General features: G+C 41.3%; 2 protein-coding genes across 17 annotated transcripts in view; one reads left to right on the forward strand and one right to left on the reverse strand.

Annotated features, from left to right (window-relative positions):
- The window catches only part of AGPAT4 (1-acylglycerol-3-phosphate O-acyltransferase 4), a 92832-nt gene extending 88726 nt beyond the window's left edge, over window positions 1-4106 (forward strand). For 4 of the 8 annotated variants that reach the window (XM_087776540.1, XM_087776543.1, XM_087776544.1 and 1 more), the window contains one exon: window positions 1242-4106. In XM_087776540.1, the coding sequence (XP_087632666.1) occupies window positions 1242-1333 (92 nt within the window). In that variant the 3' untranslated portion in view covers window positions 1334-4106. The remainder of the gene's footprint in view (window positions 1-1241) is intronic. The other 4 variants (XR_015708737.1, XR_015708736.1, XR_015708735.1 and 1 more) reach the window with 4 other exon arrangements.
- Window positions 4107-5268: 1162 nt separating this feature from the next.
- Window positions 5269-23048, reverse strand: part of MAP3K4 (mitogen-activated protein kinase kinase kinase 4) — a 78005-nt gene continuing 60225 nt past the window's right edge. For 7 of the 9 annotated variants that reach the window (XM_087775926.1, XM_087775925.1, XM_087775921.1 and 4 more), the window contains 10 exons: window positions 21787-21887; window positions 20563-20643; window positions 18860-19051; window positions 18094-18164; window positions 15711-15827; window positions 14047-14206; window positions 7837-7959; window positions 7178-7284; window positions 6794-6973; window positions 5269-5816 (listed from right to left, as the gene is read on the reverse strand). In XM_087775926.1, the coding sequence (XP_087632052.1) occupies window positions 5796-5816; window positions 6794-6973; window positions 7178-7284; window positions 7837-7959; window positions 14047-14206; window positions 15711-15827; window positions 18094-18164; window positions 18860-19051; window positions 20563-20643; window positions 21787-21887 (1153 nt within the window). In that variant the 3' untranslated portion in view covers window positions 5269-5795. Of the gene's footprint in view, window positions 5817-6793; window positions 6974-7177; window positions 7285-7836; window positions 7960-13027; window positions 13140-14046; window positions 14207-15710; window positions 15828-18093; window positions 18165-18859; window positions 19052-20562; window positions 20644-21786; window positions 21888-23048 lie in introns of those variants that run through there. The other 2 variants (XR_015708468.1, XR_015708469.1) reach the window with 2 other exon arrangements.

The raw sequence follows: 23048 nt of genomic DNA on the forward strand, positions 1-23048 counted from the left end.
GCACTGGTTACCAGCTGACAGCCCTCTCCCATTCCTGTGCTGACGGGCAGCGAACGCCAGGTCACAGGGTGTTGTAGCAGCCCTGCTGTTGGCAGTCGATGCCTGGTAGAGGCGTGAAGCCTCTGGAGTCTCTGGGTGATCTCAGGCTCTGACTTCACCATGAAGAGTCCTTCGGCTGGTGAGGAATGGTTCAGGGTCATCTTAGAGAGGTAAAGAAAGACCGATGGGAATGAGACATTTAGAGCACCTAACAGGACTGAGCCTTTTCACCATCAGTTAGGAAGAAACTGGGATTTGGAAGCTTAGGGGAGGTTTGTGGCTTTCTTGGGTGTTTTTTGGAAAAAGCGTTCTGTGCAGAGGGAAGGTATGTGTGACTCCCAAGTAGGTTTAGGTCTGAAAGATGCATGGCAGTTCTGGAGATGTACAGTAGCTGAGGAGAAGTTTGGGGAATAATAGATTTTGGGCAGCTAAGCCCCTTTACCAAAAAAAAAAACCAACCCAACCTGTGAGGGGAGGGCTTAGGCTAAGTTGTGTTTAACTTAAACAGTCATTTCAGGAACTACAAATAAACTATTAAAAAAAAATCCCTGTGCGTGGTGAATTATTCCCCCTAAATCAACTATAAAAGTATTTTAAAGTAATCTGGCCTCTTGTAATGGCCTGTTTCATGAGCTGTAGTTAAAAAATGCCACAACTTACTTTTTTTTTAATCGAGATCTGAAGTGCCCTTGCACGTGCTTGTGCTCTTCCAGGCACGGAGGCTGTTGAAAGCAGGCAGAATTCCCTTCCCCTGTCACACCTTGTGAGCGGACATGAGTGTATTTTGTCATTCAACTCCTGGGAGCCAGGTAACACCAGGAGGCCCCAGCGCACCCCATTTCACAGCCAGCCCTGTCTAAGGTTTAACAGGGCTGGGCACATCATGCCTGTGCCTCTTACTCTTGTGTTGGTTCCCGTAGCATTGTCCCTGCTGGCAGGAGAGGATGTGCCTGAGGCCAGCAACCTAGGATCTTCCTTAAGGAAATACTGTGGGCAACTTCCTTGATACAGGGGCGCGGGGGCGTACCTCTCATCAGAGGTCAAGTACAGGGAGTACGGGTAGTTACCTTTAATGCTGTGCTGCTGTAAGGCTGAGAACACTGTTAGTCTCTTTCGAAATGCTGTGCGGATGTACACCTGTACAAATCTTCGGTCTTTTTGTCTGCAAGCAGCTTTTAACTTCATTTTTATTTATTTTGCAGCTTCTGTTGGTGTCAGATGGATGATAGGCGTTACAGAAATTAACAAGGGCTCCACCTATGGCAACAACGACAACAAGCAGAAACAAAAGTAGTGTCTTCAGAGACTGCTTCAATCCAAAGGGAACAAATGCAACTTCTGAAAACTCTTAAGTGCATATCATGGTCCTTCAAGTGAGATCAGAGGAAGGGTAGGATGAGCAATCGCCATTCGTATCTGAATTTGTGCTCCTGTTATTTTTCTCTGGGGGTTTGGGCTGTATGACATGCTTGAAAGATGCACTTCTTCGTATACTCTCCACAACAGGTTTGCATTTGTTTGGTTGGTTTGTTTTCCTATGAAGTGTCTTAAGTTTTGAAGAAAAAAAAAAATCCAATGTGCTTGTATGATGAGACTCTACCTGGAAACTAACCAGAGGTACAGGCTTTATCTTTCTTAACTTGCTCTAAGGAATGGATAAATGTCAGAAGATTGTTACGAGATGACTAAACTTGATAGTTGTGTAGATCACATGTTAACAGTTTAAAACAACCTTAATCTGTCAGCGTTTAAATCAGTAAGATGCTCTGCTTGGTTATACCAGTATTGGACTGAAGCAGCTCTACTGAACTGGCAGACTTGCAGTAGAGTTTTTCTACATCTAAAACTTATTCCCCCAGCATGCACCACATGGGCCCTTGAAAACTTCAGCCAGGCCCTGGCTAAGGGCCCACTTTGTTAGATCGGAGCCTTGCAGTGGCATAACCTGGGGTGGAATTCGGCCCTGTGGCCTGAGCAGAGCTAAGTTACCCACCATCTTTCCCCAGGCAATATATCAGAGGGATAGCTGAAACCTGTAATTCTTTTGAGAAAATGCCATTTATAGTTGGGAAAACTGAGGTAATAAATTCCTTTTAGCTTTAAACACTGATTAAAATTCTAGGCCTTCCTAACAGTGGTGGAAGCAAAACAACTGGGTATGCTGTAACTAAGTAATGCAAAGCGTGCATTGAAAGTTATGCCCCACACCCACACCGTTGTGATCCCAATTAATCTGCTTGTCTTTTCTGATAAATTAGTTTACATGGTGCCTCATAACAGTCAGCCTGAGGTAATACTTAAATTATCCTTTGCTTTTCTTTTGGGGAGAAGAGGGGAAGTAGGAGAGAGACCTCAGGCAGTGGTATGGCTTCGAGGTTTTTTTACAGCTGTCTGGACTTGCTTGGACACCTTTCTGAATCAAATAAAACTAGAATCAAGCCCCTTGGGAAAACTGTGTTGCTCTGATGTCCCTGTACTGATTCCAGGGCATCTTCCTCTCTGTTTTTAAACTTCAAGAGTTAAGGGCGTGCAAGTTACTAAAAAGCTTGTTTAAAAAAAGGAAAAAGGAAAAGAGGGGACTTCCAGCTACCACCCATTGTGATTGAAAAAACACCCAAACTTTCAAAATCTAAAGATACTGAGCAGTGGGGATTGAGTGACACTTTCAATGATAGTACATTTTCATGGCACACAGGACTAAACCATGATAGTCTAGGAATGAACAGCCCCTGTGTCTCTAGAGAAGAAAGTGAGCAGTCTGAGTTCTAGCAGCTGGTATAAAAAATATTTCTCTTTTCCTATAATAAAACTGAGGCCAGAAGAAACAGGGGCTAATACGACAGAATAGGAATCACTCCGTGAAATATGAATTTGCTGTTCAGTACATCAGATCTTCTAGCGACTACTCTTTAATACGTAGCACCTAAAGAGCAGGTGTGGTAGCGATTTTTGCATGGGGCAGTAAGTACAGTTTTTTGAGAGTGGAGGCAGCAAAACCTACAACGTGAAGGAAGGAATAGGCCTTGGGAAGTGTGAGGGACTAGTTTTGGGGCTTTTTTCCCCACCCCTCTTGTGTACACATGCATCCCCTATGCTCTGAAGCCTTCTGGAATAGGTTGTATGATGTCATGAACATAAATGTGGGCTTTAGCGTAGTTTTTCAACACGTGAATTAAATAGAGCCTGAGATCAGAGAATACTGCCATGCTTATACAGCTATTTTCTTAATAAAGCACATGCTCTGCACCTCTATTTGCTAAAACAATACTCAGTTTTCCACTGTCGAGATTATAACCAGTAGTAGTGTCCGAAGGGCCAGCTATCCCGTAGTAACGCATCAGGCAAGTTAATGAGCCAGCCCTAAAGACACTCTACACAAGACCTGGAAAATGGGTGGGGGTGGGAGAGGGAAAAGCTCTCTCCAAGCGAGCATTTCTAGCATTTTCCTGTAACCCTTACCTGGCAGATACAGCGGGCTTTTCAGCGGGTGGTAAAGCCCTATACGCACAGGTGAGTAGTTCTGAGCAGCAAATACATATTCATGTAGTGATGGAGACTAGCTTTTTTGCCTTTTTAAGAGCCACTTTTTGCCTTTTTAAAGAGCCACTGCTTTAACATGCTGGTAGGGAGACATTTAACATCCCTTACGAACCTTAGTCCTTTCTTTTCCAACTGCATGCAGTGCCACTTCTCCCAGAGGAAAATACCAAACACGTAAATACTTCTGAAAGAGTATTGAGACTATTTCATACCCATTTCCCTGGGACCAACCCTTAGAACACGCCGAGGGCCAAACACACCACTTCTGGATCCGTCCTCCTAAGCACTTCTAGAAGCCCCAAGGACTGCACCACTGGGCCCCTCCAGCATTCACTGGCAAACAGAGAAAGCTTCGTGGTACTTGCCAAAGTTCAACTAGTCCAGTTCACTGTATTAAAAGAACGACGTACGTCATCAGGAAGCAGCGTTTGCCCCTCGTCCCCACAAGCAACTGTATGGTCTACAACTGCCTTAACAAAAGTAGTCTTAACATTTGTTTATACAAAAATAAAAGTACAAAAAGCTGATGTGCAGTGAACGCGTTTTCTTTTGGTTGGCAACAACGAAGTAGTAAGGGTTTACTTTCCACCTTTATCCTGACTCCTGAAAGCTGGCTGCAGTTCCCGTTTGTGTACAAGGGCACCCGAAACAAGGCACATGAGGACACAGACTGCTCGGCTGCTTCTGGTGTACCGCGGTGTGAGGCACACAGCAGGCCGGGGGGGCTCTTACCGCAGGTGCTTTCCTAGGCAGGTGCTGAGGATGACTTGTTTAAATTCAGCATTGTCTTTTTTGAGAGCCTAGATACACTGCACTGGTGCCCTGCACAGTGAGGCTCATGGTTTTCTAGATTCACATGTCAGATTTCAGGACACCTTCTCAACAGCTCACCCAGCTGCTAAAAGCTACCCTACACCTGTAACAAACCAAGGATTTGTGGATTAAGAGGGAAGACAGGACTTTAGAATAAAGTCAAAAATTAAAAGCAAGTTCTCTGCTAAGTTACCCATTTTAAGGTCTCTAAAGCTGTAACAGGAATATTTAACAGCTTACATACGCTTACAAGTAACAGTTTTAAGTCAGTCAGTCATCTGTTTGTTTGTAATAGCAAGCCAAACAAAATCATCTAATTAGATGGAGTGTTGCAGACTGTGTCTTCTAATTGCTAACCGCTTCTGACTTCTCTCCATTTTCCGAGACTGATGACAATTGGGGGGTGGGGGGAAAATCAAAGTCCAGGATCAGAGATTAGTTTTAAAATGCTCTTAACATGAAGTTCTTGTTTTCGCCAAACAGATCACAAGAATAATCTTAATGGATTCCCCTCTTGGCCACGGAAATGCCATGCAGACCATTCCCTGTTTGCGGTACTCGCATTCAAGAATAAAGTTGTTTCAGACCATGACTCTATCCCTGAGATGTAATAGGGAGTGTCAGGAACTGCACATCACCTTATTTCTTCGGGAGAGGATGAAGGGGGGACCTCAATTCTATTAATTATCAATCACTTGTGCAGTGTAAGATGCTTCTTACACATCTTGAACTTGACAAAACATTGACTACTGCAATGTAAGAGAAGCTTATTCCAGTCAGGTTAGCTTAGCAGTCTTAAACAAGCATTGAAAAAAGTTTAAAATGTGACACGACCCCACATATTTCTTTTCAGAAGAAAAACCCTTCACCAACAACTCCTAAAATAAACCATTTATTGAGAAAAACCTTTTTTTAAAATTTCATTAATCAGCCTTGTGCATAACAAATCTGAAGCTTGCCAAAAAACAAATAAACAAAAACCAGTAAAAGTTCACAGTCAGTGCACTCAACAAACAGATTAAAAAACAAGGTCCATAACGCCTGATAACACTACAGCATTTTTCTGAACCTAAAGAGTTCAAAAATACTACATATTAACATTACAGTTCTCAATCAAATGAGAAACAGGAGAAAGAACAAAAAAAGGTATGGTCCATATACAGTAGTAATGGCACTTTCACTGAAACATGCAGCTTCTTCCACCTTGCGGACACTGTCACGTGAGCAACATGTGCCAAGTAAAACATACAGGAGCAGCAGAGAAAGTGACGCTCGTCACTTGTGCAGTCTTCGTAAGGTCAACTTTTATACTGTTTCTCAGCACAGTCTTTATGTAAATATTACATACAGTAGTGATTAAAAGATATCTTGCCAGAATAAAAAAGGCCAGAGATTGAATAACTTCATTCTTCGTCTGTGCAAACCTGTGAAGAGGACAAAGGCAATTAATTCAGTTGTCTCCCCGTTGCAGCAAGAAGATGACAGCAGATCCATTTCTTTAGCACCTTCGCTGAACATCTTGGAAGCTTTCTTCTTTCTCCCTTCTTACACAGATAATGAATTACAGCTACTTATATATGACTACGGATGCTTCCACTGTCACCACGCAGCTCTTGCGTGCCTGAAGCAGCGTTCTGCCTCTGCGATGGACGGGATTTGGCTACGGCTGCGCTGATGAGAGGGATGGGTGTGATGGTCCCAAACCCGCTGTTACTGAACCGGAATACCAAATTGAACAACTTCATGCTGGAAAATGGGACAGAATTCAATAACCTACTGTGCTCCTATTTCCTCAAAAAAGAAGTTACTAACACACCTAAATTTGTAGCTGCGACTATTTGCCTGTTCCTAAGCGAAGACTTGAACCAAAGTTCACTTAGGAACTGCAGCTTGTTACGCCAACTGCCAGATGATAAACATTCAATGTGAACTTAACGTTAAGTATGAACTTCAAAGAAAAGCAGACCCTTGCAGTGAAGGATGGTAGCGTTCTCAAGCATGTGCTTGTTTCAGTTTTTATGGAGGGGACCCTTAGCTCTAGATTACAGAAGCCTGTGCATATGCACTCGCTAAAGCTTTAGGCACATAGCCCTCCAGATCCAATTAACTACCACTGAGTTGAAGTTTGCCAAGTCTTTTTAATATAAAGATAATGCATCTCGAAACAGCAGTGAAAGTTTACTGCACGGGGCACACCAGGTTCTTTTAGCAAAATGTTTGCTGGCAACATCACATCTGCTCCTGAAAAGTTGCCAAACCTTGTTTTCTGGACAGCATCAACTTGATAGCAGCCTCCCACCGCGATGCACAGCCCTGCGACACAGCTGCAAATGATGAAGCCACCTAAAAGCTGCTTCCGATTCCCATCTACAGTCTTTGTAGCCAAAGCCATGAGACAAACCTTGACAAAAGGATGATCGAGGAGCTGGCTGGCCGTCCACCTCATCTTTGGGTCACTCTCCAGGCAGTGGCAAAGGAAGTCTTTCCCTTCTGGGCTCACTTTGTCAGGAATAGGAGGCTTATGACCCATCCCCACTTTATACATGATCTGGAAGTTGTGCTCATATTCATGCCAAGGCCTCTGCAACAGGTAACAGAACTGCTAAGCACAAGGGTTGGCCAGTAACTTGCTATCCAACAGCATGTATTTGTGTACCCCAGGAAATTAAAAACCACCCCTGTAATTGCAGACTTAAGTGTGACAAATTGGTGGGAGTGGGACCAGAATTTGCAGAGAAACTGCTAAGAACAGTCTGCACTCATTCAGTACATGAAACATCCCTACCTTGCCGGTGACCATCTCTATAACAACACAGCCCAGGCTCCAGATGTCTGCTGCACGTCCGTGCCCTTCTCCTTTAGCTCTAGTAATTACTTCTGGAGCCATGTACGCTTTGAAACAACACATAGGACGTCATCAGTTCATACAGCAGAAGGAACAGTATACATTAAGTGATTAACTGGGCAAACCAAATGCTTTTCAATACACCTGTAATGAACTGCCACTCAGCTTTTCTTGCAAAGTTTTGCCCTGTGCTGGCTTCTTGGTTTTTGACACGTTTGCAGTATAACTGTCTTACAGTTTGAAAAGCGATAGTGAAAATGCCGGTACAGTACATGCTTTCAGTTATTTTCATTTTTGAAACACAGATTAAGCAGCTGTTCAGTAAGAACAGTACTGTTTCAGTAAGGCTCCAGAGAAGGATACAAGCCCAGAAAACACAAGCTCTATTATCTTTATAGTTACCAGACAAGTACAATTTTATCTTCCCAGTTACATCATTCACTGATTGTTTTGGCTTCTGGATGTAAAGCACATCTAACTAGCTAAGGTAAAAGCAAGTTTCCCTGAAATATATCATTTTACTCCAGCCCGGACTTTCGGCAGAGGTATCTTCTTTTATGGTAACCAGACAAGTACCTGCCTAGCACACGCTTCCTCACCTGCAGTCCCCAAAGTACTGTTCACTTCTCCAGGCATTGTCTGGGTGTTGTTCTTCAGTTTCACTGAGCAGCCAAAGTCTCCTAGTTTAATCAGTCCAGATGAGGTAAGAAAGATGTTGGCTCCTAGGAAACACAACGAAAAACAGTAACACTTGTTAAACTAGTGCTGAATTGAGGAATGAGGGCTTCTCGATACACTCTGGGAAGTTACACAGTAGATAATAGCTGAATTGGCACTTAGATCTTTACCTGTGGATTAAGCGTGGAGTACGATAGCATTAGCGATGTTCCCCAAAGGGTACGCTATCATTAGCCAGTGGGGTTTTTGGTGGGTTTGTGTTAACGCTGAGTCTACTAGAAGCTGACAACAAGAAGTGTTCAAAACACAAAGCAGTATGGCAGGCAAACTCCTCAGCTTTCCATACACCCTCGTTATGAAAACACTCCTCCAGGAATTTATGAATTCCAATGCTTGTCTTTGTGAGCGTTGCACTGTGAAAGAACACCTGTCCTTAAGGAGCTTCCTGGCAGAGGCCATTGCTGCACACCTCCCCCTAGCCATCTTTTCATTTCTGCTGAGTCAAAACAGACGATATCATACAGCAGTGTCATCACAGCAGACTTGCAAAATGGAGCTTATAGCTTTTTATTACATGTACTTACCAAATGCCCACTCCTATTGTGCTCTACTTCCAGAAGGATTTCTGGAGGAGGGCTGCTGTTACACTAGCTGGCTACGCTGCCAGCTTACGCTAGAAAAAATTTCCCTAGCCTAGTTGAAAATCTCCAAGCGGAACGTGCAGTTGCCTTCAAGTCACTTGCTCTATACAAGACTGCAAAATGAGCCACATGGTTTTGATAACCAGTGGGTTTCTTTCATTCAGCATCCTGCCAAAACGCATGTTGACAGCCAACAGAAAACAGGCAGAGCAGAAGGAGCTCACTATACGTGTCAGGCCAAACCCTGGACTCTGCAAGTATCACAACAAAACCCACAAGTAGGTTGCTAGGAGTCACCTGGCAGAAATACAGCTTGAGCTGTGATCTCTCGGGAGGAAAGATGAACGGAACAAAAATGCCTGCCTACTCTAGGAGTAGGCAAATGTTGGAGGCTTCGTTACACACAGCCTTTTCCCATGTCACACAAGATTCTTTAAAAAATGGCTCATCTGAATACAACCCTCAAGTTTCTCACTTTTTTTCCACCTTGAACATAGGTCAGTGCAGGGATCCTTGGCTGCTCCTCCTTTTTGTTATGTTCTCTTAGTTAATGACTTTTTCCAGTTAGCTTGGCTGGGCATCCCCAAGATGTTCGTGGAAAACCCTCAAAAAGCTCAAGTGAAAAAAAGGCAGTGCAGGTCAATGATGCCAAAACCCTGCCCATTTCTCAAAGGGCTTCTCTAACTACTATGAGAACGCTTGATAACTACAGCAAGAGTTATTTAGCCCAAGACGTGTTGCACAGAACTGCACTATAAAAGGGGGAGAGAAATCTTTAACGGAAATAAATTCCAACTTTTAATTACTGTAAGCCTTTTACAAGTTCTAAAAGAAGAATTAACTTTCAGTGAATACAACTCTTCCGCACATTGTGTCCATAAGTTTTCTACTCCTGGCATTCCGGTGCCTGCGCATACTCAGTTCTGCAGTTTGCCATCAGAGGGACATAGGTGTCCGGAGTCACCCTGCAGTCACAGGCACATGCAGTGGAGCTGGGCAGACCATCCCTCAGCTCCCTGAATGAAAGAGAATCCAGAAACACACCAAAGCAGTATAAGGCGGCAGCTCGATGGGACACTAAACATGGGCAATGCATTAGAAGAGTGACAGTTACCCTATCAGCAACTTTTTCCTTTGAACTACTGCCCACAGCTTCTCTTTTTCTAATGATTTGCAAGCAATTACTTGCCATACAGAAAGCAGATGCACTTAGCCCACACAAAGAGCTTAGGAAAAAAGGCCATCACTAGCAAACCCTTCTACAAGGATGTTTTGGAGACCTATGTTCCCATTCCTCAAGAAAGCAACATGCAAATTTCATGGAAGGCTACAAAGCGGTTTCTGACTGCTGCAGTGGGTGGAAACTGGCAGAGCTGAAGTGCAACGATCTCTCTCCTGACTGAATCTAAAGCTATTGTGATAGTTTGGTTTAATACACTTCAGAACCTACTTACAAGGCCTTTCAAACCAAAGTTTGTCCCTTTAAAAAAGTAATGACATTTTAGCACAAATGTTACTGTGGAAGTCTCTGTTTCGGAGAACAAGACTGAGCTCTATAAGGAGTCTTTAAAAAGGGTCGTCTTGTTAGATGAAGCCTGCACAGAATGCAGCAGGACCTGGGTAAGAGAACAGGAGACACAAGGGCAGTACTTTGAGGATGACTGATCCTTTTTACCTTTGACAGTTAACGTGACTGGGAATGTAACAAAATTCCTACCATATCTGCATGGCTAACAAGCAAAATAAAACTGGAGACCACGGCTAAAACAGGAAAAAGGCACGGCACACCCATCTGTTCCTCCTTTCCTCCTACACGTAGGCTATCAAAAGCATCTTCATTGGACGTGCTTGGCAGAGGCAAGAGGTGGCCCAGTTCTGCGCAACCCTACTGCCATTTATACCACAAGACCTTCTGGGCAAACTGCAAACAAAGAGCAAATGTCAAAAGCTGTACCCTTGCTAGAGAAAGCAATAGCTATGACCCAAAGCATTTAAACTGAAGTTTCACGCCCTGTATCTCTGTGCCAAGTCAGCCCCATATTAAGCCCAGTGAAAACTGGACTAGTGTGATATTCCCAAGGTGCTGGTGTAAATACTGTGAGTCTGAGGAGCAGTACCAAAAGCCCCACTAAAGACTGTGGCATAATTCCACAAAGAGGGGCAGCTCATAGACATTCCTCAGCCAGTACTTAAGCAGTGCAGCAGCCAAATTCATTGAAGAAAGCAGCAGGCCAAATGCTACCCTTTGATGAGAAAATCAGCTTTACCATCCTCTTTTACTCCGTCTCTTAGAAAGCATGACACGTGCCCATAGTCTCCTGTTGAACAGCCTTCCATCTCTTGTTGGATGACCTTCCTTCCCTTCTGCTCATCATGAAGACATGAAGGCAGGAATGGCAGAAATTTTGAGCTAACGACAAAGTTAACAAGAGGACAATAACACAATAAGACTTTGATGAAGACTTCCTGGCCTGGAGCGTCTCATTCACAGGTTTCTGATTTACTGAAGCTTCAGATACAACCCCTTCATTTTCTGTACTCGTTCTGAAAATGCAATCCAAGCACTCTTCAGGAATATGCCCTTCTCTCCCAGACAGAAAGCAGCAGGCATGACCTTAGTGATTAATTCCTCTCAATTCAGCACTTGCGAGACCACAAGTGCTGTGCCTTGTTTTTGGGCTCCCCAGTACAAGACAGACACTGACATACTGGAGCAAACCCAGCAGAGGGGCATCAAGATGGTCAGAGGGCTGGCGCACACGACGTACAAGGAGAGGCTGAGAGATGGGTTTGTTTAGCTTGAAGAAGGGAAGACTGGGGGAGTGTGTGTGTGTGAATTTATTGCTGTTTTCAGCTGTGTAACGGGAGGATATCAAGAAGATGGAAACAGAGTTTCTCCTCAAAGGCACCCTCTGAAAGGATATGGGGCAATGGACACAAATAGCAACCTCTGCAAATTCCAGGGAGGTATCAGGAAAAAAGTTTTTCACAATGGGGACAGGTCAGTCATTGGGACAGGGCCCAGAGAAAAGGGAATCTCCATCCCTGGAGATACTCATATCTCAACTAAACAAGGTCCTGAGCAATCTGATCTAATGTGACATTGGATCTGATATCGAGGCTGGCCGTTTTGAACAGAGGGCTCAACCAGAGATGTCCAGAGGTTCCCTTCAGCATTAAATATTCCATCATTCTCTATCATTGAGCAGAACAGCTTCCTTGCAAAAAGTGAAGTAATTATAGTTGAGGAATCTGGGCTTACCCACAGGGGTTAAAATCCAGTACCCAGAATAAAGATTAAAAAAGTATCCCAAAAGACTTCAACACCTGCTACATACTAGCACCAACTACTTTACACATGGATGCAGACTAATAAAAACCAGTGCAGCCAAGCGTAACAACCAGCCAACACCACCCTCAGTTTGCTCTCACAACCAAGGGCTGAAAAAGGATTCAAGGCAGCTGTGTCTCGCTTCACCTTTTACGCTCATAGAACTGGATGCCATAATAGCAGCTGAAAGACAACGGTGGCACAAGTGGACACTACCAACCAAAAGACTCAATTTTTGAGCACAAGGTACTTGCAGACACCACCTGCGGGACACATACAAACAATTACTCTAAGAATTGCTTATCTGCTGCTGAAAGAAACATATCCACAGAGACGTTTAGCAAACTGGCCATGAGAGATCTAGTGTGATCTGACAGCAAGATTTCCATAGGAAAGCAGTTTTAACAGCCTGAATGACGTATTATCATTCTCCCTATCAGAAAAATAAGGGTACCTAACTACGTGAGAGCTAAAAGTAAAACCACTGTTCTTTACCGCTGTTAGCCTGAAAACTTGGGGATGCAGTGTTAGCACAGAAGGAGACAGAGAGCAAGAGATTTCCAATGTAACATCAGGCATCCTTTATAAAAATACCCGCTGTGGTCTGTCTTCACATTCTGTCATTAAGTGTCAGGAAAGTCTATACACAGATGTGTCTGCAGTGACCCTCTGTTTACAGCTGCTGTTATTCTCAAGGAACATCCCAACCTTTGGTATGAGGAACCTGTTGCAACAGAAATGCCCTCAGATAACATAGCATTACAGTTCTGTTAAACAGCTCTTCTGACTTCACTGCATTTCCCTGATGAGAGGAAGACCTATTTGGAAACATATCCAGAAATCAGCAATGACAGAGCAGCTGTCAGAAAGAAAAAAAAAAAGAAATCCCTGTCAGCCAGCCTTGGATTTTGATCACAACGAGCTTCCACGAGAGCGTAATCCCGCTAAGCAGAACCTGGATGTGGAATGATCAAGTAAAGGGCAAGGAGGGCACTGTGAAAAGCATGGAGGGAAATCCACAACTGGAGAGAAACTTTTGGTCAGGAAGGAGAACCAGAAAAGGCAAGATTGCTGGGGAATGGGAGTGAGGGAAAGTGTTTTCTAGGAAAAAAAGCCAAAACTGACTCAAGAGTGGCCTACCTGGGTGGGAGGCCTCTGGATCGTAGATAGTTCTTTTCCCAAATGAGAAGCACGAGGCCAAAGGACCAAGAGCAACTGGGAACCTCCTACACTGCTGCGGTGATTCAAAACCCTGTGAGCAAGAGGGACATAGAAACCCAGCATCGTTGGGTTGCACTGCCTTGTCATAAAAAGAGCATTCGCAGGGCACGTTGTGTGCATTGTTTCCCCTGCCTTCTGTTCAGTTTCTGCCACAGGTGAGCAAAATATGCCAGACTAACAAAAACAAGAGAACTAGAAATGGAGGATGTTCTTGGAAGGCGCAGGAAAAGAAAAATGAATGTGAAATGTGGACTGACGCTGGGTGCCTTAAGCAAATGTGAAAGCCAACCCCCCTTCCGTTACTGTAGTTCCAGTCTGCTCATTTTGTAAGCAAAAGCTGAGCGCCAGGCATGAGTAGATAAACATATGGCAAAAAACCTACTAGGTAAGTAATTTTGCCATATCCCTTTAACTTCTTTTAACAAGGCTTTTATGACTATGTTTAATCAACCATTTGTCCAAAATCCTAAAACTCTTCTGAAAAATGGAAATCACAAGGAAAAGTTCTGATGAACAACTCTAGCACTGTACACTGCTTGTCAGCTCCCAGAAACACCACTGCTTCTTCCACAGAGGAGAAGAAATTACAGCATTACATAAATCAGTATATTAGTACTAGAAATATAAGGACCAAAATTTGATTTTGGATGAATCCCCAACAATCTTAACAACCTCTACAGAAACTATATAAATCATGGGCAGAATTTATGAGTTTGCAATGCCAACTGTGAACATGTTTCATGTTCTACACTTAAAAAGGAGCACGTAACTAGCCAATAACTTGTAAATTGAAAACTGAAAAATGAGTGGAAGGCTTTATACACTTAATGGTTATATAGATAATGTGCGCTAAATCTGCAAGTATGTCCCCCATCACTCCCCCCCACCCTCATCTACAACACTGAAACAACAACATTACCTTTTTTGGTTAACATTACCTTTAATGTCTCGATGAACAATACCATGTTCATGTAGTACATTGATAGCAATCGTGATTTGCTTTGTGTAGAGCCTAATGACATGCTCCTGAAGGCCCAGTTTTGATACCTCCTCCAGAGTGCCCTCATCACAGTACTCCATGAAGATGTACATTTCTTCCTGTTGTGGGAACCAAACCGGATTTCATTGGTTTTAATTTTTTTTTTAACCACTGAATAAGGATCAAGTTTTCCTTCCATCCATCATTGTTTGTGAAAAGAGTAGTGGAAGTACCATGTAATGTTTTAATGGAAGTACCTCTTACCATGGAATATGTAATAAATCATCTCCTCAGAACTCTATTCTCTTGGGCATGCTTCAACCTAATATATTCTATTGCACAGCTATGGAAAATCTCTGCTACATGTCTATCTGCATCATTTGTATGTAACTGATACTATTTGGTGGTATAAAATATGTTACTTTGGCATCAACCAAAGAGCACTCTGGAAATCTTGTAGGTATATTGTGCAGAAATACAAAAAGATCCTTTGCGTATTTAGAAAAAAGGTAAAATGATGTTTTGAGCCTGATTTCCGCCCCCCCCCCCCCCCCTCCCAGTTCCTGCAATATCATGTGTTGATTGCTTGGGGAGGGCAGGTTTTTTGTTGTTGTCTGTGGCTTGAACAAGCATGCCAACTCTAACTCACTTCAAGGAAAACTCAGGTTCTTGTTCCCTTTCTCTGTCTCCAAGCCCAGCCAATTTCAGCCAGACTTAATTCATACAAAAAGATGGCAAAGACACTAAGCTCTTAGAACCAGCCTGAGAAACCAATGACCCAGTGCCACAGACACCCAAAGTTCTGTCCCCAAGTAAAGAAATGCAGACAGAAAGCAGCCTTTGTCCCCTTCTAAACCCGCAACAGGTCAGCAAATCAACCCGTTCACATTGAGCAAATCAGTCAAAACCACACCCCGCTTTCCAGCCAGACACCAGGCGTCCTGTTCCCTGCCCACCTCACCAGGCAGAGAGACAGGAAGGACCTGAGACTCACAAGGGGAGGCAGAAAGGGCACGTGGGAAGCAGAGAGTAATAAAAAGTAGGGTCTCTCAGCATGCAACTCTGGAAACCAACTCCGTAAGAAAACCAGGCTTCATTAGTTCTGCTGCTCAAGCAAGAACACTCACTTTTCCTTCTGAAGAGATGCTAGCTAAATTCCAAAAGATCTGCTTCCTTAAGATACTTGTCTGGCATCAAGATTTAAACACCAGCACAAATTTTTTCCAGGAATCAACAAGATACTGGTACAACCTTTGCTGCTAACAGTGAAGGGTTTTAGGCTGTCTAGTCTTTATCTATGTGCAAAAGTTACCATACTGTATATGATATAGCTTGCTTTTAGAGCAGTTAAACGGAGTAGCAGCATAGAATAGCTCCAGCATTACTCGCTCTATTCACGTATTTTGAACCTTCTCTGTTTATGTACCAGTTCCAAAAAATTTCTCCAAACTATGTTTCAGAGACCTCAACATTCAGAGGAATAAAGACACAGTGCAATTCACAGAGATATCCAGACAATTAAGCTAAACTAGAATGTTCCCAAGTAAAACCTCCATGATCCAAAGCTTCTTAAAATTTCCTCTCTGCTCTATAAAAAAGCCTCAATAATTTATGTTTTCTTACCCTATGGAGCTCCACACCAAAATAACGAACAAGATTAGGGTGTTTGATGCCTTCAAAAATCTTCAGTTCATCGGCTGTTTCTTTGATGGTTTTGTGATCATTAGGTTGAAATCTTATCTGCAAGAAAAATTTTTCATTATTTTGCCACTATTTCGAATTACTAAGGAACAAAAAAAACCCCAACAAAAACCAAACAACCCATCCTAAACCCAAACCCAGAAAACAGCTAAAAAGCTTTTTTTTTTTTTGTTGTTGTTTAAACAGCATCATCACACAAAAAGCCCCAAAATAGCACCTTTCCATCCCCAAACTTAAACAAAGAACACCACCAAACTATTTTTGGAAAATTACATACAAATGTGATGATTTATAAACTTCAAGAGCAAAATGCTGTTACTTAAATGTATAAATACACACATGTGTGCACACATATATCTCTTCCGAGCTTGCCTTCTAGCTTAACCGTGGTAGATAAGACACAGTACAAGAGAATCTGAAAGTAACATCAGTGAGAGCTATCGTTCAAGAAAGACTAGTTGCCAGGTACTTCATCAACGGAGATTCTAAGGGATTTCTTTGAGGGGTTTCTTCATTGAGAATGAGGCAGCTGCAAGGAAAAGGTGTGGCATGGAACAAATACCATCATAAAGGTTTTGATGAAAGAAACAGGTTTTCATTAGTTCTCCTACAATATGCTGTGAGGGTTTTTCCACGGAGGAAAAAATTATCAAGTCTTCTGAAAAACTGATTTAAAGCTTCTGTTCACACAGAGATAGCAAAAGGCACAGCAAGTTATGGAAGACGCTACTTTTACCATACTGGTAGAACGCAGAAACTTCATTAATTGAGTACAGGGCAACTGCTAGAGAAATAAATGCACGTATTTTACCTTTGGTTGCTAGGATGTTATGATTGTTTTGTTCTGTATAACAATTCCAGGATACAGTTTGTACTCAAACAGTGGTATAATAAAATACATGGAGATTACAAAAAGGTGACAAATGACATTAAAGTATTTTACTTATTTCCTAACACTTCAAAGTTGCAATACTATGTATTTGTAGTAAAGCTTGTCCACTATAGTTTGTGGATATTTTAATGACACTGTAGTTAAGACAGTGAAGTCTGAAAAAAATCTCAGGGGGCGGGGGAATGCAATGGTTTTAACCAGTTCAACAATAAGTAAATAAAATCTTCTCCCAAGGTACTCTTAAGGAAATCCAGAAAAGCCTTTTATTTGGAAGTTGCAAACAATTTGCATTTAAGTCCATGGTGGGGAGGCGGCGAATGCTTCTTGGTGAAATAATTCTGGAAGTTAAAAATGCCATAGAAAAAGGCAGCATACTGTATATTTAGCCTACTAGTGAAGTGTCTGTCAAACAAGGTCCTTTGAACTTATCTGAACTTCTGTTAAAGAGCACACACAGGCTAATCTGTAAAAAGCACCTGCATCTAGAAAGCAGCTTTGAATTCCAGAAACAGAGTGCTACTGATGGGTGGAAAATGTTATTTCATCGGGAGAAAAAGAAAAAAAAACAAAAAACCACACCACCAACAAAATTTCCAATGTTGGTATTAGTTAGTCAGTGAATGAGTATGGTACAAGAAGTTAAACACAAGCCCAGTCTTGCTTTTCCACACCTTTGAGATCACATACATATTGTGTGTGTGGAAGAACTGGCTCATAAAATGTAACTGCTCTAGCATCAAATGGCTGGCATGGTAACTGTTGCGAACAGTTGATGCTCGCAGTTGTCTGAAGATGTAGAAATGCAATAAAACTAAACAATACAAATATTTTAAAAAACAAGGTGCTGTAGGGAAAATGGATCTCTACGCCTACACAGCTTTACTTACTTCTATCCTGAAAATCAAATTTTCTGTACCCACCAGGTTAGTCAACAGTTTTGTGACTCAGCCTAGCTCACTTAAACTACAGGAGAAGCTGAAAAACATCTGATGTGACACTTCCTATCTTTTGCTCTAAGGAATGAAGAAAAAAGGAATAAAATGTGAGATGAAATACTGCAAAGTAAAATGTAAGTTTGTGTACAGTCTTCACGAATAATTTAAGATCTCTTAACATATGAAGCAAGCATTCCTTAAGTTCACAACATCCCTATCAGATTAGTAAAAAACCATTATCTATTTTACATACATTTAAATTGAAAGTTGCAAACCGAAAAGAAAAAGCTTAAGCAACTTAAGGAGGAACAAGTGATAATAGCAGAGGTGGCTACATGAAGAAGCAATTTGTCTTCCCATCCTTTCCCAGTTAGCTAACAAGAGTGGTCAGGAATCCTTAATGCCCGCTAAGTCATGCACACTTGGTTTGGAAAAAACAAACAAGGGCAGCAGTGATTGTAGTGTACAGAGTACTCACTTCCTTCATAGCCATCAGCTCTCCAGTGTCGACACTGATACAGGTATAGACCTTCCCATACTGGCCTTCACCTGCAGAATTGAAATGAAAGTAAGAAAAATTAGTGACGCTACATTCAATAAGCAACATGTACATCAACTGCAATAAGAAAACATCACTGAAAACTGAGCTTGCCAATGTTATTTACCTTTATTTTCATTTAAAATTTCAAGTAGCTTTTATCCTGTAACACCTAATACTACATTCATAGTCCTGAATTCAAGCTGATTGAAAGTAAAAACATTACATTAACAGGCTGACCTGAAAGAAAACTTCTCATAAATATGAGCATTTTTTCCACAAATCCCAAACCAGAGAGGAAACAATGATCATATGGGGGAAACAACAACAATATTGGTGAATTAAACAAATCCCAGAGTTTGTGCTCATTTCTACTCAATATTTCTGGTTCTTCCAAAAGCAGAACTCATCAAACATTTTATAGGGTTAAACACATGCAGGAATCGCAGGATCATACCTAAGTAATTGTCCTAACCAAATCCTTCTCCTCCTTTCTTTGTTGTTATTTGACCAGTGAAAACTTCACTGAAGTTCTACAGAAAGGAAATCCTAGCTGCAACACTATTTTGTATTTTAACATTCTGATTTCAGTATAGCTGATACTATCTATGCAGAGACCCAAGATCTCAAAAGATAGTCTTAGATTTCCTTCAAAAATACTAAGCTTGGTATTTTAGCCTGATAAATGAAGGTATAATGAACGTACCAATTTTGTTTCCTCTCTGCCACTTGAAAGTCACTTTTCTTAAACCTACATGCATGACATTATCATAAGATTTCGGTGTGTCACAAACTTGGCCAATGATGTTCTTCCTCCTCATCTCTCTGTATCTCCTTTCTTCAAACAACTGAACAGACTTTTGAACAGCTTCAATCGGTGCTTGCTTGGAAGTGGTGTCTAAAAAGAGTGATGAACAATTTCCTTGATTGAGAAATATTCGCTGTGTTTATATTTTGTTACCTTTTGATATCATGTGAAGTGACCTGAGTTAGAAGACAACTATTTTGTGAGTCTAATTTAAGATGTAGGAAAAGAATAAAACATTTTAGCAATCACATATGAAACTATCACTTGTGAATCACATACGAAACGAAAGTAAAATGAGAATACTGGCACTTTTCTAATCACCTCTTACTTGATTCAAGGAAATTAAATGTACGAAATGCAATGCACTTGTTTGCATTTGGCCTGTAACTAACCACCGATAGGTAGTGGAAATATGTTAGGGTCATTGAGAGCACCAAGGAAAAGACAGGTAACGTTTTGCTCTACAGAGATACGAGAGGTTTCCTGGAAAACTCACAGCATCTGTTATTTCGTTATTTCAAAGATTTAGAGGTATTAGGTAACTCCAGCTTTAAAGTCTTAGCATTAAACAGAATCCTAATGAGTGAGGCTGGAAGAAATGTCAGGGGGACATTAATTTGTCCCCTCTTTCTAAAGCACAAAAATTACACATCTGTCACTGTTCACAGACAGTAGTCTAACCTGTTTCTAACAGCCTCCCAAAGATGAAGATACTGATACTCCCAAATGATATGTTCTACTGCCCACCTATAATTTATACCCCTTCATCTACACTACATCTGCCTCGCTGTAGTTTTAAACCAAAATCTTTGTCTTATTCATAGTGGACAGTGAAAACAGTTCCCAGTGAAGCACTCTTCTAGAAATTTTCAAGTTTTCCCTCATTCTTCTTTTCTATAAACAAACTCAATTCGTCTTCTAGATTTCAGAAAAAAAATTTGCTGTTCTTCCCATAAATTTGTCTGAGCCACATAATGAGACACCAGTTTTTATGTGACAGAAAACTTTTTTTCTAACGTTTCATGAGGTTCCACCCTGCCAGAACATGTGCAAGCAAGCTACATGTACATATCTGTACAGCATAGGAGTCTCAGAAGTAATCAAGTTACTTTAAGTTTCATGAGAATAAGCAGCAGGACAGAGAGGAAGGGGCTCCATAATAGCCTTTAATTTGGGAAACAGTATAGGATCACATGCTGTTAAGACACTCAAAATAAGAAAATCCAACACTGGGGAGAGATCTTGGGAAGTGAGAATGTGCCTCCTACTGTCATGCAATTCATAATTGTGCACTGAATAGGGACTGGACAGCAAACTTCTGCAATTCCTATAGTAATAAATGTACTCATTTTGCAGAACACTGCTAGTATCTTTCAGAAACTGAAAAGATGTAACTTTTATGAAGCTTAATTACTCCTACCTCAGAGAGTACACCTTGTGATTTTGTTAGCAGTATCTTTTATCTGCAATCAGGATTTTATTTTTTTCCCTTGCTATGTACAAAGCTGTGAAAACCTCTTCACAATCAGCATTAAGATTCAACCTTTTATTACAGCCCTAGTTTAATAGACATTACATTATAGCAACTCCTAAACACCTACCTTTGGTCTGGTTGATTAATGTTCTGAGCTCCCAACTCCGCCGGGACGAGCCACTTGAATCTCCTTTTGGATACGATGGTTCTAGAGAAATAATACTGTGAGCGTAAAAGTGGCTTTATCTCATATTAAGGATTATGCCACTATATTCAGCAGAAGCTGAGATCTTACATCTCAGGACTAATACACCCTACAAGTACATGAGGCAACCATATAGAAATGCATGCTCTTGAATTCAAAAATGACTTATCTTTAGAAAACAAACTATGAAAGCTATTCTGAAATAGGATTTCATTTATACAGGAACAGAGATCTCCTTCCACAACTGAGGGAAGCACTTCAAGTCAGGGCACTAAGAACCAAATATGTAAGAAACGTGTACGAAAACAATCTTCTAAGGTTCCTTAGAAAAAGACCTGTATTCATTGCAAGCTAAGCCAGTTTCCCATTCATACAGGTACATAAGAAAGGGAATAAACATAAGGCAGACAATATTTTCAACATCTGCCTAAAAAAACAAACAAACAAACAAAATCCCTCACACCTCTTAGTATAAATTTTTAAGGCATTTCTTTCTTCAAAATCCACTTCATTTTGCAGGATGACCACAATATCAACTCTACTTCACCTGGGATTTTGTACTTCATTTTAATTTGCACAGAACACACTATCTTAACAATCAATGTTTCAAGGTATTTGTAATAAACACCACATATACAGGAGCTGAGGAAATCTGAAGGAAGAGCCCCAATCAGGACATCAAGTCACACACCCTGTCCCTTCTTCCAGGATTCAAATAACAGCAAGTATTTGTAAAATGAACACTGCAGTGGTAGTTAAAGAACTGGACAGAAAACTCTTCACTGTCCTGATGGGTCCAGTTCATGCCTCATTAACAGCATTTAGAAATTTACTATTGAATGAGGTATATAATTCAGCAATCACGTTACTCATTTCATTTTGAACACTGTAACTTAGTAAGACACCAGGAAGTTCCTTCAGGTCCAATTCCAAAGCAATATGAAAGGCAAGAGAATAGTGGGTATGTCTGAAAACAGAAGAACTTAGTCTGACAATATAAGCCTAGAAGTTAAAAATCTAAGATTTTTTAATGGGAAAAGGTGAAAAAAGTTTTTGGAAAGGGTAAGAACTGGGAACAGAGAGAAATATGTTAATGACATAAATCATCTGCACATCCAGGTCGCAATCTGTTACTGTGACAATCACCTTCTCGCTCTTCAGTGGGACTGGAGTGACGACTAAGGGATCTGAACTGCAACTCAGCTGCTATTGAAGCCAGTCGATCATTTTCAGGGACACTGGAACCCCTGTTAAAAAGAGCCATTGTACTAATTAACTTAGCATTGCACTAAATAACTACTAGTGACAATTTAACCGCAGTTTTAAAGAGAAAGAACCTCTGAAGCCTAGGACACAAACCATGACAGTAACATGAAAGAAAAACTGATGCTGAGGTGCAAACTGAAAACTCTTTCTATGCTATTCCCCCCCCCCCCCCTGAAGACTTTTTATAAAATTTTAGTTATGCCACTCTATGAAAAAATCCTAAGCTTCAAAAGCATAAATGACTTGAAAGTGTTACTTGCCCATAACAACAGAATCCATTTTAATGCCTTGTAACATACTATTAAGAGAGCTGCTGCAGGATGCAGCTGGTGGCAGGTTTGGATACACAATCAGAAGTGATTCAGCTGGGTGATAATGTGAGCCACGTTATCGGAGGAAGGGTGGTAACTGAATTCATATGCTCCTAGTGCGCTGCAAATACAGTCGTAGTCCATGGTCATTAAGTTAAAACTAGTGGGAAGAGCCACAAGCCAGCTGACAGGAAGGACAGTGTTAAATGACATCAGCTTGACTGCTTGGAGGCCCTACCTCTTCCAGACAGCACAGCGTAGAATTAAATACCTCAGAATAAGACCTAGATGAATAAGCATGCTGAACAGAAAGGGAAACAATACTGAGAGAAAGGAGTCTTAAATCCTTAAATCTTCAGGCACCTTTTTCCAGCCCAAGACATCAATCAATCCACCCACCCATGTTTTAGAGCCATAAATTCCTCATGGAACTCCTTCTACAGTAACTCCCTTTTGGACAAGACTCCTTTTCAGTTTTTAAAGCATGGTGGGGAAGAGCGGTAACTGATGCTTCCTTTAATATAATGCTTTAGAGGTATGAGCTAAATATTACTGGAAAGTGGTGAACATTGTTAAATCCTTCACTGAAAGCTAACAACTACAAAAAGATGAAAGATACCTGGCATCACAGAAGTGCACACACCTATGAGAAGACTTCCCTACAGCCCTAAAGTTGCTTCTAAATTATATCTGATTATTACCTAATAATAGTAAAAAAAAAAAAAAAGGAAACAAAAAAAGGAGAAAAAAAAAAAAGACATAATCTTTACAATCTTGAGAACAGAAGCCAAAACCCAAGACAGCCTATTCCCGTGCAAATGTTCTCAATAT

Source organism: Nipponia nippon, unplaced genomic scaffold (genome assembly GCF_047370975.1).
Source record: "Nipponia nippon isolate SJK-2023a ecotype South Korea unplaced genomic scaffold, ASM4737097v1 scaffold_4, whole genome shotgun sequence".
NCBI classification, from domain to species: domain Eukaryota; kingdom Metazoa; phylum Chordata; class Aves; order Pelecaniformes; family Threskiornithidae; genus Nipponia; species Nipponia nippon.